Here is an 18,320-nt window from a genome sequence, read left to right as displayed (position 1 = left end):
TCTTGAGATATGTCTGGACATTGAACGCCGACATCGACTGTAAAGGTAAATCCTAACTCCCTCTTGAGATATGTCTGAACATGGAACACCCACATAGACTGTAAAGGTAAATCCTAACTCCCTCTTGAGATATGTCTGGACATTGAACACCAACATCTACTGTAAAGGTCAAATCCTAACTCCCTCTTGAGATATGTCTGGACATGGAACACCAACATAGACTGTTGAGGTAAATTCTATCTCCCTCTTGAGATATGTCTGGACATGGAACACCAACATAGACTGTAAAGGTAAATCCTAACTCCCTCTTGAGATATGTCTGGACATGAACACCAACATAGACTGTTAAAGTAAATTCTATCTCCTTCTTGAGATATGTCTGGACATGGAACACCAACATAGACTGTAAAGGTAAATCCTAACTCCCTCTTGAGATATGTCTGGACATGAACACCAACATAGACTGTTAAGGTAAATTCTATCTCCTTCTTGAGATATGTCTGGACATGGAACACCAACATAGACTGTAAAGGTAAATCCTAACTCCCTCTTGAGATATGTCTGGACATGGAACACCAACATAGACTGTTAAGGTAAATCCTAACTCCTTCTTGAGATATGTCTGGACATTGAACACCAACATCGACTGTAAAGGTAAATCCTAACTCCCTCTTGAGATATGTCTGAACATGGAACACCAACATAGACTGTAAAGGTAAATCCTATCTCCTCCTTGAGATATGTCTGGACATGGAACACTGACATAGACTGTTAAGGTAAATCCTATCTCCTTCTTGAGATATGTCTGGACATGGAACACCAACATAGACTGTTAAGGTAAATCCTATCTCCTTCTTGAGATATGTCTGGACATGGAACACCGACATAGACTGTTAAGGTAAATCCTATCTCCTTCTTGAGATATGTCTGGACATGGAACACCAACATAGACTGTTAAGGTAAATCCTATCTCCTTCTTGAGATATGTCTAGACATGAAACACCAACATAGCAGGGTTTGAAATTGGCCCCTAAAATTTGGTGTGGGCTTCTAAAATTTCTGATTTTCTTGTATAGAACTGTAAATATTGGCTACAAAATTTAAGCTGTGGGCTACCATGCCAAAATTTTAACACCAATCCCTGCATATACAGTAAAGGTAAATCCTAACTCCTCCTTGAGATATGTCTGGACATGGAACATCAACATAGACTGTAAAGGTAAATCCTAACTCCTTCTTGAGATATGTTCCGACATGGAACACCAACATAGACTGTAAAGATAAATCCTAACTCCCTCTTGAGATATGTCTGGACATGGAACACCAACATAGACTGTTGAGGTAAATCTTATCTCCCTTCTTGAGATATGTCTGGACATGGAACACCAACATAGACTGTAAAGATAAATCCTAACTCCCTCTTGAGATATGTCTGAACATGGAACACCAACATAGACTGTAAAGGTAAATCCTAACTCCCTCTTGAGATATGTCTGGACATGGAATACCAACATAGACTGTTAAGTTAAATCCTAACTCCCTCTTGAGATATGTCTGGACATGGAACACCAACATAGACCCTAACTCCCTCTTGAGATATGTCTGAACATGGAACACCAACATAGACTGTAAAGGTAAATCCTAACTCCCTCTTGAGATATGTCTGGACATGGAACACCAACATAGACTGTAAAGGTAAATTCTAACTCCCTTCTTGCGATATGTCTGGACATGGAACACCGACATAGACTTGTAAAAGTAAATCCTAACTCCTCCTTGAGATATGTCTGGAGATGGAACATCAACATAGACTGTTGAGGTTAATTCTATCTCCCTCTTGAGATATGTCTGGACATGGAACACCAACATAGACCCTAACTCCCTCTTGAGATATGTCTGGACATGGAACACCAACATTGACTGTAAAGATAAATCCTAACTCCCTCTTGAGATATGTCTGGACATGGAACACCACACTAGACTGTTGAGGTAAATTCTATCTCCCTCTAGAGGTATGTCTTGACATGGAACACCAACATAGACTGTAAAGGTAAATCCTATCTCCCTTCTTGAGATATGTCTGGACATGGAACACCACACTAGACTGTTGAGGTAAATTCTATCTCCCTCTTGAGATATGTCTGGACATGATACACCAACATAGACTGTTAAGGTAAATCCTATCTCCCTCTTGAGATATGTCTGGACATGATACACCAACATAGACTGTTAAGGTAAATCCTAACTCCCTCTTGAGATATGTCTGAACATGGAACACCAACATAGACTGTAAAGGTAAATCCTAACTCCCTTCTTGAGATATGTCTGAACATGGAACACCAACATAGACTGTTAAGGTAAATCCTAACTCCCTCTTGAGATATGTCTGAACATGGAACACCAACATAGACTGTAAAGGTAAATCCTAACTCCCTCTTGAGATATGTCTGAACATGGAACACCAACATAGACTGTAAAGGTAAATCCTAACTACCTCTTGAGATATGTCTGAACATGGAACACCAACATAGACTGTAAAGGTAAATCCTAACTCCCTCTTGAGATATGTCTGGACATGGAACACCAACATAGACTGTAAAGGTAAATCCTAACTCCCTCTTGAGATATGTCTGGACATGGAACACCAACATAGACTGTAAAGGTAAATCCTATCTCCCTCTTGAGATATGTCTGGACATGGAACACCAACATAGACTGTTAAGGTAAATTCTAACTCCCTTCTTGCGATATATCTGGACATGGAACACTGACATAGACCATAAGGATATTAGAATAGTCAACAATAGTCATTAAATGAAATTGGACATGAATAATGTGATAAAACAACAGATGATACAGGAAGTTTTATGTGTATTTTTGTGGTAATCAGTGTTTATTCATCTCTATATAGATTACCCTGGATGGAAATAATCTGAAGGACTTAAATGTGAAATGGTTGAGAGAACATATTGGTATTGTCAGCCAGGAACCAATCTTGTTTGCCATGTCTATCAAAGATAATATAAGGATGGGACGGAATAATGTTACTGATGATGAAGTCATTGCAGCCACCAAAATGGCAAATGCTTACAACTTTATAATGGATCTTCCTGAAGTAAGTTAACTGTGTAAAATAGTAGACATAGCAGTAATGAGAAAATAGACTGAAAGCAAAGAGCTTTATAGATAATTACCCTAGAATGTTACATGGGATTGGAACCAAACCTACATATATAGTCACATGTAATCAAAAGATCCCTATGGATTCTGAGGTCAATAATTCAAGGACAAAGTAACAAAAAATATACAGAAACATCTGCTGAAAAGGGTGTTCTCTATGATTACTTAAGGACACTACATTGGATTGTAACCAAACTTGGATATATGCTAACATATAAGGGGATGCCCTATTGATTTTTATCCTACTATACTATATGGAGCATTGTGAACTTGCTCTGATAGGTTCTTTTATTTGTTTAACAAGTAGCAAGTTACACTCATTTGACAATATCCCCTCACTGAATAAACAAAATTAATTTTTTTAACATTTGGATTTAATGGACTTAGAATTTACTTATAGTAGTAACCATTTCATGTTTTAACAAAGATAAGCAATATTTGTAGAAATTTAACACATTAGTTGGAGAGAGAGGAGCCCAGCTAAGTGGAGGACAAAAACAAAGAGTTGCCATTGCTAGAGCACTTGTAAGGGATCCAAAAATACTTCTTCTTGATGAAGCTACTTCAGCCCTAGACACGGAAAGTGAGTCCATAGTACAGGAAGCTCTAGACAAAGTAAGTAAAACCTTGTAAAAGTTAAAAGCTTAGGCATGTTCAAATATTATATGCAACAAAGTATGATTTCACTTGACTTTATGACTTTCACTCCCTTTTTTACCACAGTTAATCTGGTTAATAGATTTTCTTGATAACATCATCAATATTAAATAGTTATAACTTGACTTGCACATTTCCCAAAATTTCATTACAAAACTTACAAAAACATTCTTTTTGTATTATTTTTACTAAATAATAGCCATTGTCAATCTATGTATATAAAAATAAGAAGATGTGGTGTGATTGGCAATGAGACTACTTTCCACAAGAGACCAAATAATGTAGAAGTTAGCAACTAAAGGTTTTCGAACGTCTTTCAACAATAAGGAAAACCTTTATACTGCATAGCAAGCTATACAAGGCCTCAAAATGTCAAATACAAAACAGTTCAAATGAGAAAACTAATGGCCTGATTTATGATGGTTTTCTTAAAAGTAATAACCATATCTTAAATTTTCAGGCAAGAGCTGGTAGGACAACATTAGTTATTGCTCATAGACTTTCAACCATCAAAAACGCTGATATTATTGCTGGATTTAAAGATGGTGTGATTGTAGAACAAGGAACTCATGATCAACTCATGGCTAGGAATGGAGTCTATAACTCATTGGTTACATTACAGGTAAATATTACCATGGAATTCACATCAAACTCTGGCTTAAAGTAAAATAGTGAAACGTTACATTACAGGTAAATATTACCATGGAATTCACATCAAACTCTGGCTTAAAGTAAAATAGTGAAAACGTTACATTACAGGTAAATATTACCATGGAATTCACATCAAACTCTGGCTTAAAGTAAAATAGTGAAAACGTTACATTACAGGTAAATATTACCATGGTATTCACATCAAACTCTGGCTTAAAGTGAAATATTGAAAACGTTACATTACAGGTAAATATTACCATGGAATTCACATCAAACTCTGGCTTAAAGTAAAATAGTGAAAACGTTACATTACAGGTAAATATTACCATGGAATTCACATCAAACTCTGGCTTAAAGTAAAATAGTGAAACGTTACATTACAGGTAAATATTACCATGGAATTCACATCAAACTCTGGCTTAAAGTAAAATAGTGAAACGTTACATTACAGGTAAATATTACCATGGAATTAACATCAAACTCTGGCTTAAAGTAAAATAGTGAAACGTTACATTACAGGTAAATATTACCATGGAATTAACATCAAACTCTGGCTTAAAGTAAAATAGTGAAACGTTACATTACAGGTAAATATTACCATGGAATTAACATCAAAATCTGGCTTAAAGTAAAATAGTGAAAACGTTACATTACAGTATGTACACCTCACTGACTACACTAATGGTGAAAAATAAACATGTAACTCAAGGCTAATTAATAACTTGGCAGAAACTTAATATTGGACAGAATTCATGATAAATCCTATTGCTGTTTATTTATTCTATGATTTAGGTGGAAAGAAAGCTAAAAAGTAGATTTTATTTGTATATTTCAGACTAAGAAAGTAGATGTAGAAGGTATGTAACATTTATTGCTGTATATAGATTTTTAATGCCATAATGTATTTGCAATGAGGTACTGGGAATTCATTTATTGTCATGTGTACAAATTTTCCTGGATTTGGGAAATAGTGTGTGTTCATGAATAAAACAATTCAGCATACAAGCCTATGGGAAATTTGTGCTTTGTTGAACACTTTAATTCATGGTTCACCTGATCTCATATAATCCATGAAACTAGTTCCCTATGAATACACCTACTTCTAATCCAGGAAAATAAGTATCCCACAAGTTCTAATGAATGCACAGTACATCATGAGATTATATCTCTATGCACAAGTTATATACTTAATATGGCACTAGCTTCCACTTATATTTATGATAGAACTGCTTCACAAAAATTCTAACAATATCTTGGTTTGCAATTCATTATTATAATGTGGTAGGCTGTTTCAGAATAAGGGACAATTCACTCCCAAAATTTGAAACATTTTTAATCATTTATTGATTTAACAATGTTTTAGCTTATATGTTTGTATAAAGCTTTTAAAAACTTGTAACATCAAATGCTTATGCTAAATTCTTGTAGCAATACATAGATATATATGTATATAATCATTTTCACGTAGATGTTTCATTTAAATTGATTTAAATCTTTCACTTAACATTGATGAAAATAAAAAACAAGATAAACAGAATTTACCTATACTATTTAATAATAACTACATCTAATTACCCGGTATCAGGAAGTATGAAAACAAAATATATTACTTATAAATTAATGTGCAAATTAATTAATAATATAATTATAAAAACATATTAATATTTATTATCAAAAATATAAACCGGAAACATATATTCCTATTAATAAATTGTGTGAATCTAAATTTAAGGATGTTTGCTTGTCATGTTTTGTAATTTTTGTCAGATTTTCGGAATCCTCTGGTTTTATCCATTTGAAAGCCTTAAAAATTTTTGCCCACTAACCCCCATTTTTCTTTTTATGAATCTTTTACATGTATAATTATAAGCCATCTGTAAAAGTCTTATAAAATCTTTGTTATTTTTAATAGTTTTTGACAACTTAAACTTGTCAATGATAAAGCTATGAACAATCAAGAGAGAACATTTTCCCGCCAAAATTTCAATGGCTAATATCTCGAAAACAAGCACACGGACCTATATTTATTTCTCGCTCTTTTGGTTCCTTTATTAATCCTCTATCAATATATACTAGTGTTATGAAAAGCTTGTTATTTTGAAACTGAGTAGCAAACTTCCGTAAGTTTTGAAATGCAAAGAATACAAAATAAATTAAAGTATCAAATATTAATGAAATAGAGAACCATTGTTAATGTAAGACCAATTGTGAAAATATTGTCCTTTAGACCCAGATAAGCATAAAATGTGTGTTAGTTTCACTAAAGTAGGTAATTCATTTCATGAATATAGACAAATCATTTCATGCATTAGTTTGAAGGCTAATAGATGTGTGCATTATGGGCCCATTATAATGGAAACAGTCTTGAGATTCTGTCAATGTAATTCAATTTCTTAAAAAATATGCTGATTAACCTAACAGAAACATCTGAATATGCAAATATATTCACAGAAACCAGTTCTTATTTAAATATTCAGAAACATTTGTGGATATATTGCAATGCATTAAAGATAAAAAAAAAAATCTGTAGAACTTTTTAAATTCGATGTATGAATGATATAATTGAAGTTCTTGGTTAAATTCATAGTACAGTAGTCAGTTTGACAAAGAAGAGATTTATGAAAAAAGACTGATATTAAATGTAACAGATTCTCTGAAGTTATGGTGTGATTTAGAGGTTGTCACATTGTTTGTGTACTTGCCTATTATTTTTGAGGCCATGTGACAATATCTAAATGTCTGTTTGGTAAGCTTGCCTTGTCATTTGGTGGCATGTATACATATTTAAGGTTATATATGTTACATTTAGGATGGATCCATAATGCATACATCAGTGATCATAGATTGTAGTGTGCACACATATTAATCACTATATTTGTTCTATTTTCATACATCTCTGGATTTTACTAGTTGAGGCAGAAGGTATAGTATTAGCTACTTTTTAAATTGTTGATTAATTAATGTTTTAAATGATATGTATTGATTATTTGTTAGATTTACATGAGGAAGATTGTAACTTGATCAATATACCATTCGGGGATCACCACAGCCTCTTTATGGGTGAAGCTACTCCAACTTTGAATTTTTAGTCCCACCCTTGGATCTCCAGCACCATTCTTCATTTTTAGTGCCAACCTTAAATCATGAGATTGTATTTGAGAAATTTGAAAAAGGATTCTTAATGAAATTAATTTTGAAAGACTATAATAAAGTTTGAATTTGTTGGCAGTAAAATTAAGCTGTACTGCAGAGAGGTACAAACAGTTTAGATAATTATTTTATTAGCTCCATCCTTGGAAATGTATCTGTGATAAACCTAGTTATTTAATATAATACATAGACTTTGATTGTGGGTTTTAAGCTCATTAGCCCCTGTTCAGTTTAATTGTAAGAAAGAGTTATAATACATAGACTTTGATTGTGGGTTTTAAGCTCATTAGCCCCTGTTCAGTTTAATTGTAAGAAAGAGTTATAATTGTATTCCTTGATGGTAAAGATAATTTGACCCAATTTTTTGTGGCTTTTACCTGTATTGAGGAAGGAATTTGGGGGTAATTATCTCTGTCATTTGAACAAATTTTCTCTTTCTTATTGTTTGTAAGAGGAGTGATAGGACAATAATATATTTTTCATCCTGTAGAATTCATTGGTAACGTACATTTGATATTATATATATGTTGTACCGTTTAGCATGTTATCTATTTTGATGTTCTTTATTTCTTAAGTTACAATGATTTTACTGTTTATAAATTTTTGTTTCGAGTGTCTTCTATGTTTATGAAAATCATCTTAGCATTTCTGGTCTATATTTTGCTGACATATAAAATTCAGTGATCCCAGTGGAGGACATTCTCACTGTGTCTTTTGTAGAAACTGTGAAGTATTTCATGCATGTTATTTATTTTTATTAGTTTACAAATTCTGTCAAAATAAAAATGGAAAATATTTGAAATCTGGATTATGTATGTGTCTTATCTTCAATGAAATTGATGCATTGCTTCTGCTTGAGGAAAAGATAACTAGACCCAGGTCAGGGGTAAAAGGTCAAAGTTATATGATTGCATAACAGAAAAAAAAAGCTTATAGGCACATACATTTCAGCTTCTTGTATCTTATCATTCCTAACACTTCAGAATCAGAAGGGATAAAACAAAGGTTGTTTGATAGTATCTTAAGATTGATGATATGTTATTTTTTATGAAAAACAATGTTCTATCTTCAACAAAGTTTTAAGGGCTATTCCATTAAAATGTATGTGGGAGGGTAGGAAGGAAAGTTTAATTATTGAATGTGGGTCATGGGTCTTTTTTCAGTATGCGTCTATTACCATTATGCAAAATTATCTAAAAAATGGTTTTGGTTGTAGGGATATTTTGAAAGTCCCTTCCTACCCTCCCACATACATTTTAATGGAATAGCCCTTAAGAAAAATACAGAATATTTATATTTATTTCATGTATACTAACGTCTTAAAAGAAAAATTATAATACTCAAAATTGTAAAAGATATTTCAGAAAATTTTTATTTTTTAATGAAAGAAAAACTTTGATTTTCAATGTTTCATTATGCCTAAAATATTTATGCTGATGTGTAAAGAAATGCTAATTTTTAAAATATTTAATTTCATGCTATCTGTGATTTAGTTGTAGAAGAGGAAGGTAATGATATATGTATTTATCCAAAAATATAAGATCCTGAAAATAGAACACTAGTCCCAACAATTTGGATGATGGCAAACCATTATTCCCTGCCTCGTCAAAGTTTAGAAGGACAGATAGAGTTACTTTGTCATTCTCATCTGTGTTCACATGCATGAAACTGTTTAATATATACAGCCATATAAATAATGTGCATATCAATCTTTGATAGTCTGATGATATTTAAGAAGGTTAATGTCACTTGTCATATTCATGGTTCACGTATTTATTCAACCTCCAAATACATTGGATAACTCTGACATTTCAAGCTAATAGTTAATTTTAAATTCACAGATGCATGAAAATTACCTTATGTTAAGGATTCATATATAATAGTCATCACTGGCCTACATTTAAACCTCCCTGACTGAGATTAAGCTTTAGTTTATACCAAGACATTTAAACCTCCTGACTGAGATTAAGCTTTAGTTTATACCAAGACATTTAAACCTCCTGACTGAGATTAAGCTTTAGTTTATACCAAGACATTTAAACCTCCCTGACTGAGATTAAGTGTTAGTTTATACCAAAACATTTAAACCTCCCTGACTGAGATTAAGTGTTAGTTTATACCAAGACATTTAAACCTCCCTGACTGAGATTAAGCATTTGTTTATACCAAGACATTTAAACCTCCCTGAATGAGATTAAGCTTTAGTTTATACCAAGACATTGAAACCTCCCTGACTGAGATTAAGCTTTAGTTTATACCAAGACATTGAAACCTTCCTGACTGAGATTAAGTGTAACATCTCTGACTGAGATTAAGCTTTAGTTTATACTAAGCGTTGAATCCTTCCTTACTGAGATTAAGCTTTAGTTTATACCAAGACGTTGAAACCTCCCTTACTGAGATTAAGCTTTAGTTTATACCAAGACATTTAAACCTCCCTGACTGAGATTAAGCGTTAGTTTATACCAAGACATTTAAACATCCCTGACTGAGATTAAGCTTTAGTTTATACCAAGACATTTAAACCTCCCTGACTGAGATTAAACTTTAGTTTATACCAAGACATTTAAACTTCCCTGACTGAGATTAAGCTTTAGTTTATACCAAGACATTTAAACCTCCTGACTGAGATTAAGCTTTAGTTTATACCAAGACATTTAAACCTCCCTGACTGAGATTAAGTGTTAGTTTATACCAAAACATTCCTCCCTGACTGAGATTAAGCTTTAGTTTATACCAAGACATTGAAACCTCCCTGACTGAGATTAAGCTTTAGTTTATACCAAGACATTGAAACCTCCCTGACTGAGATTAAGTGTAACATCTCTGACTGAGATTAAGCTTTAGTTTATACTTAGCGTTGAAACCTTCCTTACTGAGATTAAGCTTTAGTTTATACCAAGACGTTGAAACCTCCCTTACTGAGATTAAGCTTTAGTTTATACCAAGACATTTAAACCTCCCTGACTGAGATTAAGCGTTAGTTTATACCAAGACATTTAAACATCCCTGACTGAGATTAAGCTTTAGTTTATACCAAGACATTTAAACCTCCCTGACTGAGATTAAACTTTAGTTTATACCAAGACATTTAAACTTCCCTGACTGAGATTAAGCTTTAGTTTATACCAAGACATTTAAACTTCCCTGACTGAGATTAAGCTTTAGTTTATACCAAGACATTTAAACTTCCCTGACTGAGATTAAGCTTTAGTTTATACCAAGACATTTAAACATCCCTGACTGAGATTTAGCTTTAGTTTATACCAAGACATTGAAACCTCCCTGACTGAGATTAAGCGTTAGTTTATACCAAGACATTTAAACCTCCCTGACTGAGATTAAGCGTTAGTTTATACCAAGACATTTAAACCTCCCTGACTGAGATTAAGCTTTAGTTTATACCAAGACATTTAAACCTCCCTGACTGAGATTAAGCTTTAGTTTATACCAAGACATTTAAACCTCCCTGACTGAGATTAAACTTAAGTTTATACCAAGACATTTAAACTTCCCTGACTGAGATTAAGCTTTAGTTTATACCAAGACATTTAAATTTCCCTGACTGAGATTAAGCTTTAGTTTATACCAAGACATTTAAACCTCCCTGACTGAGATTAAGCTTTAGTTTATACCAAGACATTTAAACCTCCCTGACTGAGATTAAACTTTAGTTTATACCAAGACATTTAAACTTCCCTGACTGAGATTAAGCTTTAGTTTATACCAAGACATTTAAACTTCCCTGACTGAGATTAAGCTTTAGTTTATACCAAGACATTGAAACCTCCCTGACTGAGATTAAGCGTTAGTTTATACCAAGACATTTAAACCTCCCTGACTGAGATTAAGCTTTAGTTTATACCAAGACATTTAAACATCCCTGACTGAGATTAAGCGCTAGTTTATACCAAGACATTTAAACCTCCCTGACTGAGATTAAGCTTTAGTTTATACCAAGACATTTAAACCTCCCTGACTGAGATTAAGCTTTAGTTTATACCAAGACATTTAAACCTCCCTGACTGAGATTAAACTTTAGTTTATACCAGGACATTTAAACTTCCCTGACTGAGATTAAGCTTTAGTTTATACCAAGACATTTTAACATCCCTGACTGAGATTTAGCTTTAGTTTATACCAAGACATTTAAACTTACCAGACTGAGATCAAGCTTTAGTTTATACCAAGACATTTAAACCTCCCTGACTGAGATTAAGCGTAATTTTATACCAAGACATTTAAACATCCCTGACTGAGATTTAGCTTTAGTTTATACCAAGACATTTAAACCTCCCCGACTGAGATTAAGCGTTAGTTTATACCAAGACATTTAAACATCCCTGACTGAGATTAAGCGTTAGTTTATACCAAGACATTTAAACCTCCCTGACTGAGATTAAGCGTAAGTTTATACCAAGACATTTAAACCTCCCGGACTGAGATTAAGCTTTAGTTTAAACCAAGACATTTAAACCTCCCTTACTGAGATTAAGTTTATTATTTGATAATTTCTGCTAGAAAACTAAATGGTCTAAACGTAAGTAACATAATGTGTTGACTCATGGACACAGCGAGTCTTTCAACAAAGGAGATTATAATCTGTCCTTCATGAAGGCTTTTTCTTTTTAGAATTGAGTCTTTTTCTCTTATATAATTATGTAACTAGGTTCAGCTCCAATAACATCAAATGTACTCAAAAATGACCTATATAAATAATCTCATTGGCATCAAGGTAAAATTCTCTTCTTTTTTTTAAGACTATGATAATCAACTTCTTGAGGTAAATTTCTGTAGCCATTGTTATGGCTATCTTAGATTTATAGTGCCATCATAAGGAGCAAGGCAAATTTTGTAATTGTAAATTATCTATACATATTTGGGCAGTGTATATCATATGCTTGACCTTCATCAATGTAATTGTCAGATGCCTTACCTTTATCCATTGCAGAGTCTCATGCTTGATTTTTATCCCCGACAACATGCTTGACCTTAATCCAGTTCAGTATCATTAGCTTGCATCCAGGATAGTCATATTGAAACCTTTTTCCAGGGCAGTGTAACATGTTAGACCTATATGCAGGGCAGTGTTGCATGTTTGACCAATATCCAGGGCAGTGTCATATGTTGAAATTTGTCCATGGCAATATCACATGCTTGACCTATATCCTGGATAGTGTCATTGAACTGTTATCCAGGGTAGTGTCACATGCTTGTCATTTAACCAGAGCATTGTCACATATTTGATCTTACAAAACAGTGTCACATGTATGATCTTTGTCCAGATCAGTGTCACATGTTTGATCTTTGTCCAGATCAGTGTCGCATGTTTGATCTTTATCCATTTTTATGTCACATGTGTTGGTCTTTATCTAGCGGGGAAGTATCCTATATTTGATCTTTATTTATGGCTGTGTCACAATCTTTACTTATATTAAGGAAAGTGTCACAAGCTTGACCTATATTTCGGAAAGAGTCACTCACTTTACTGTTATATAATTCAGTGTTTTAGTCTATGCATCTTCTATACATGTAAAAAGTAAAATAACAAAATTACCAAACTCCAAGGAAAATTCAAAAAGGAAAGTCCCTTATCAAATGGCAAAATCAAAAGCTCAAACACTTCAAAGAATGGAAAACAACTGTCATATTCCTGACTTGGTAATTCAAATAATGTCATTTCACAAGAAAGCAACCATTCTATTTATAGATATATATAAACAATTTTTAACAAATAGATATTCTTTATCCATCAGTTGACAAGAAAAGTATTCCCTTAAAGAATTTTTTGAATTCCCAGGAAATTAATCATATTATGATTAAATATATGTTGCACATATTAACCATGAATATACATTTTCACATATATTTAACCTCATGAATCTTTTTTAAGAAACCCATTTACTTCTATGTTGATCATTTCAGAATCTTTTTTATAAACAAAGCATGCATTTTGATAATTCCGGTTATCCTTTTAAGTATTGTTCACTGCTAAAACTTCAATTTTTTTTCTCTTGAAACATAGTATTATTTATGTATGCTAAAGTTTTATTCTGTCAGAAATTGCTAAAAACCATATGTATGCATAATACATTTGAGATTTGTTTATCCATAAATAATGTTTTACTGATATCTCAGTTTGGAATTTTACCTTTTTTAAAAATGAAAATATATTAAATAACAAGGAATTATTTGAATCTGAAATAATTTTGAATTCTGGAAAACTGATAAGAAATGTATGATGAAAACTAACCCAACTAAAGGCTAAGGTTAATTTTACTTTCGCTGATATTTCTGTATGAACTAACTAAATTGGGTTAGTTTTCATCATAAATTTCCTGTCAATTTTCCAGAATTCAAAATTATTCCAGATTCAAATAATTCCTTGTTTAATTAACATTTAGATATAAGTGTAAGCTGTCCTTCACATAATCTTGCAATGCTAATGTAATGCTAAACTGCAGCAGTTTCCTTGTTCACTTTTAAAAGATGGAATATAAAATGGTAAACACATGACATGTGGCTTGTGTTCTGTTTTTGAATATCATGTCAAGATGTTGATACCTAACAGCTTGTGTGTTTTTGATATGCTAACAGATACTATATTTATGATAAAAAGAATATTTTGATTTTCAGAGGAAGAATTAATAAAGGAATACACAGAAGGAATAAAAAAGACGGACGATAAGAAATTACACCGAATGATGTCTACTTTATCAGATGGAAAATCTGCAGCTCTTGAAAAACAGGAATCTGTCACTGATAAAAAGAAGAAGAAAGGAAAGAAGGTTTGTGATATACTCACAGTTTATTACTTATTATAATTAATGTGCTGAGAGACATGGTGTTAAATATAAAAATAAGGAGTTGTGGTATGATTGCCAATAAGACAACTATCCACCAAAGTTAAATTGAAGTGGATGTAAGCAATTATAGGCAACCGTACGGCCTTCAACATTATAGTCGGCTATTAATGGCCCTGACATAAAAATATGAAACAATACAACTTAGAAAACTAACAGCCTAATTTATAACAAAACAATTTACGAAAAAAAATAAAATACCACAGACATGAACCAACGACAACCACTGAACTACAGGCTCCTGACTTGGGACAGGCGCATAAAGAATGTGGCGGGGTAACACTCCCCTAACCTGGGACAGTGGTAATAGTAAATGTTTTGGTGAAGAGGATCTTTGGTAATTTTCATTGGTAAAGTGGACCTTTGTTGATCTTTGTATATTATTTCACATGATAACCAAGAAAATGTCCTCGTAAATGAAAATAAAAAATACAAGAAGTGGGATTTCAGACAATATTATAAAATGAATGACATACTGACTTTTATCAGTTTTGTCAGTATGTTATGGGCTCCAGTTGCGTTCTCTCTTTATGTCACAAGGTCACTTTTTAAGCAAATAAAACATTTAAATAAAAAGGTTTTAAAGATTTTTAAAGGTCACTGGTCCTTTTAAATAAGAAGTGAGGACACAAGGTTGCCGACCAAACTCCTGGAAGTCCTAGGCCAGATTTGTTGATGTTGGATATACATCATTCAAAAAGGCAGTATGGGGAAAACACAGACATAAAGTAGTGTACATTCAAAAATTTTTTTTATCAAAAACCCAATTTTGCTGCTTTTATGTGAACTAACTAAACCACTGCAAATGTTTGGCTTATTGTCTCGTGGATTAGCGTTATGAACTTTTAATGACTATTTTGGTCAGTGAAAAGGATTTATAAAATTTTTGATATTTGACTGATTCTGTTGTCCGTGCAATAACTTGAAAACACTTTGACAAAATCTTTTCAAATTTAGATATGTTGTTTCCTGTGTCTAAATAATGGTCAAGTTCAATTTTCACGATTTTAGCTTTTATCAAGGTGGAGTTGTAGACCTTTCAGTAGCGAAAAGTGATACTTGGAGCGTTGTCCGTGCAATAACTTAAAAACGCTTTGACGAAATCTTTTCAAATTTAGATATGTTGTTTCCTGTGACTAAATGGAGGTCAAGTTCGATTTTCATGATTTTAGCTTTATTCGTTGTTGAGTTGTAGACCTTTAAGTAGGGAAAAGTGATACTTAGATTGATTTTGGCCTTTCCATTTCTGAACCCTACAAAAATTCATTTATTTTTTTACTTGATCCTGTTTTGGGGTCCAGATTTGCAAATATCATTTTCATGCAGGAAAATCAGGTTTGCTGTCACTCTGAAAGACTCTTGTCTAAATAGTTTGCTGTACTAATATACATTATTGTTTAGGGGCCAGTTGAAGCCCACCTCTAGTTGTAGGATTTTTCTCCCTGCTTTGGAGATGCATTGGTGGCCTTAGGCTGTCTTCTGCTCTTTGGTCGGGTTGTTGTCTCTTTGACATTCCTCATTTCCATTCTCTATTCTAGTAGTTGATAAATTGTGTTAGTGGATAGTTTTGTAATTGACAGTGTGGTAGAAGAATTTGGAGATTACAGTATTGTATTTAAAGATTTGTAGGCATCAATTGGTGATTTGATGATCTGAAATTGAGTTTACTGACAACTTGATCATTAAGTTAATATGTTGATGCCATAAAATCTTCAAATAGAATACTTTATCTATCTTCTTTTGCAACTGAAAGAAAACACTGCTAAATCATACATTTTAAAATCAATTATGTGACATCTGCTCTTGCACACACAATGGAATTGTTGCCCTGATATTGTGGCATTATACAATCAGAATGAACATTGGAGTGAGGTAAGAGTTTTTTTGCTCCATGTTGAAGGTCTTACTGTGACTTTGAGATGGAAGAACAGCAATAAAAGCACTGTTCCTTTGCTTTTTGTGATTTTTGTTGTGCATGTACTGATCTTGTGTCATTACAAACAATGTAACATTAATATCAGAATTAAGTTTTGAACAACTAATACTATTAATGGCAGACAACAGAACATCCGTAGTTGATTTAACTTTGTAAGGACAACAGTATATATCTTAATTCAGTCTTCTGGCATATTATGTTTTATTTTTTTTAAAGGGCGACAAGGAAGAAAAGGAAAAAAAACCTGATGTAGGATTTGGCCGAATTATTCGTTATAACTCTCCTGAATGGCCGTATATTTTGGTTGGATGTATTGCTGCATGTTTGAATGGTGGAGTTCAGCCAGCATTTGCTGTCATCTTTGCAGAATTAATCGGAGTAAGCATTGTTATAACAGTTTTTGTCATCAATTATGGTATGATGATGTTTCATTGTATACTTAGTTGTCTTTAGTGCAAAAGATTTCGTTCATCATAGGCTTTGTTAAACCAAAAACTTTAAAATCTGTATTTATTGCTTAGCCATTTAAAGCATTGGAGCATTTAAGAGTAAGAGCTAAGACTGGTTGAGATTGAATCAAAGTTATCTGTTTGGGAAGGGTTACATGACTTAATGGTAATTTGATTGGCCAGGACAAGTGAAAGTAACTATCATACAACCAAAGCTGTCATACACTTTTCTGATTAGACAACTCAAATGTTCTCATGCTGCCAAGATGAAAAGGATATCTCATTAAGAGTTTGTCTGTAATAATTGATTTTAATATTAATCATTGACATCATCACTCATTCTTTTTAGTTCACATATTTCCCCCTGCTAATTATAGATCATTTAATAATATCCACCAATCAGAATATTATTAGATTATCCAAATAAAAATATATCTAGACATCTATCCACTAGAGACCAATCGATGTGGATGTAAACAACTATAGGTCACTGAGCAGCCTTCAACAATGAGCAAATTTCATTCCATATAATAAGCTAGCCTAGAAAAGTCACTGGCATTACAAAATGTGGAAAAATTCAAATGGGAAAAAACCAACTGCCTGATTTTTTGAAAAAAACAATAAACAAAAAAAAATAGACTGTAATCAACAACAACCACTGAATTACAGGCTCCTGACTTGGTCAAGGCACATACAGAATGTGGCTGTGTTAAACATCTTTCAAAGGGTATCAATCTTCCCCCATTACCTGGGAGGACAGTAATGTGACAGCACAAAATAAGAATAAACTGTAACAGTTACTGAAAACTAGTTCAAAGTCAATTTCACCGAAAAAAATAAATACTGTTTTGCAATTTGTACTTATCTCCCTTGCCTATCAATTCTGCACTCAAAAACATGTGTCGCATCACAGTGTAGAAATGACTTCTCAGTTCTGTTAGGGCTAAGGGAAATATATTATTTTGCCTTAGGTAAAATGCAGAGTGCATGAAGTGTCTAGTAATAAAAAATACCGTCTGCACACATCGACCAATCAGGATTAGCCATACTCTTAATTCTGAATACCATGTTATCTTCATAAAATGGCTGTGCCCATAACATTTAATGGTTGATTGTAACCTTAAAGAACTTGTGGCTCAACATTGTGTGTGCACTTTGTCAAAATGGACTGTATGACCAATAATAATAACTTTGCGTCTGCCTGCTGTTTGTCCAAAAAAAATAATTTCTGAAAGTATCCAACCGATTTAAACCAAACCTGGCATGTTTCATTACCAGTGTAGAGAAGTATACCAGGATATATTGGCTAAAGTTTAAAAGAAGCCATTATTTTTTTGCTGTATGCTATGACCAGTATCACTGTACATTATTTCTTACAAAGCAGAATGATCTGTTAATCAAAGTATGTTATGATTTACCAATAAAAATCAGTTA

The 18,320-nt window shown here is 32.9% G+C and overlaps 1 protein-coding gene and 1 long non-coding RNA gene across 81 annotated transcripts in view; one reads left to right on the top strand and one right to left on the bottom strand.

Moving 5' to 3' along the window:
* LOC127731065 (ATP-dependent translocase ABCB1-like) overlaps positions 1–18,320 on the top strand; it is an 85,468-nt gene that overhangs the window by 35,646 nt on the left and 31,502 nt on the right. For 29 of the 31 annotated variants that reach the window (XM_052239874.1, XM_052239875.1, XM_052239873.1 and 26 more), the window contains 7 exons: positions 2,912–3,115; positions 3,625–3,795; positions 4,298–4,459; positions 5,324–5,345; positions 7,399–7,410; positions 14,275–14,426; positions 16,654–16,815. In XM_052239874.1, coding sequence (XP_052095834.1) covers positions 2,912–3,115; positions 3,625–3,795; positions 4,298–4,459; positions 5,324–5,345; positions 7,399–7,410; positions 14,275–14,426; positions 16,654–16,815 — 885 coding nt within the window. The remainder of the gene's footprint in view (positions 1–2,911; positions 3,116–3,624; positions 3,796–4,297; positions 4,460–5,323; positions 5,346–7,398; positions 7,411–14,274; positions 14,427–16,653; positions 16,816–18,320) is intronic. The other 2 variants (XM_052239885.1, XM_052239876.1) reach the window with 1 other exon arrangement.
* On the bottom strand, positions 7,418–14,268 carry LOC127731066 (uncharacterized). 50 transcript variants are annotated; one of them, XR_007995471.1, is made up of 9 exons: positions 11,886–14,268; positions 11,748–11,839; positions 11,564–11,655; positions 11,426–11,471; positions 11,242–11,287; positions 10,598–11,103; positions 10,390–10,435; positions 10,119–10,256; positions 7,418–9,635 (listed from the first exon to the last, which is right to left on the bottom strand). It is a non-coding gene; the product is annotated as an uncharacterized LOC127731066 (long non-coding RNA). The 50 variants fall into 50 exon arrangements; XR_007995468.1 differs by having other exon boundaries at positions 7,418–9,590; XR_007995462.1 differs by lacking the exon at positions 7,418–9,635 and adding an exon at positions 9,827–9,910 and having other exon boundaries at positions 10,073–10,256.

The sequence above is a fragment of the Mytilus californianus genome, unplaced genomic scaffold (genome assembly GCF_021869535.1).
Source record: "Mytilus californianus isolate M0D057914Y unplaced genomic scaffold, xbMytCali1.0.p SCAF_2, whole genome shotgun sequence".
In the NCBI taxonomy this organism is placed as follows: domain Eukaryota; kingdom Metazoa; phylum Mollusca; class Bivalvia; order Mytilida; family Mytilidae; genus Mytilus; species Mytilus californianus.
Note: the sequence above shows the minus strand (reverse complement) of the source record. Positions and strands in the feature narration are given on the sequence as shown.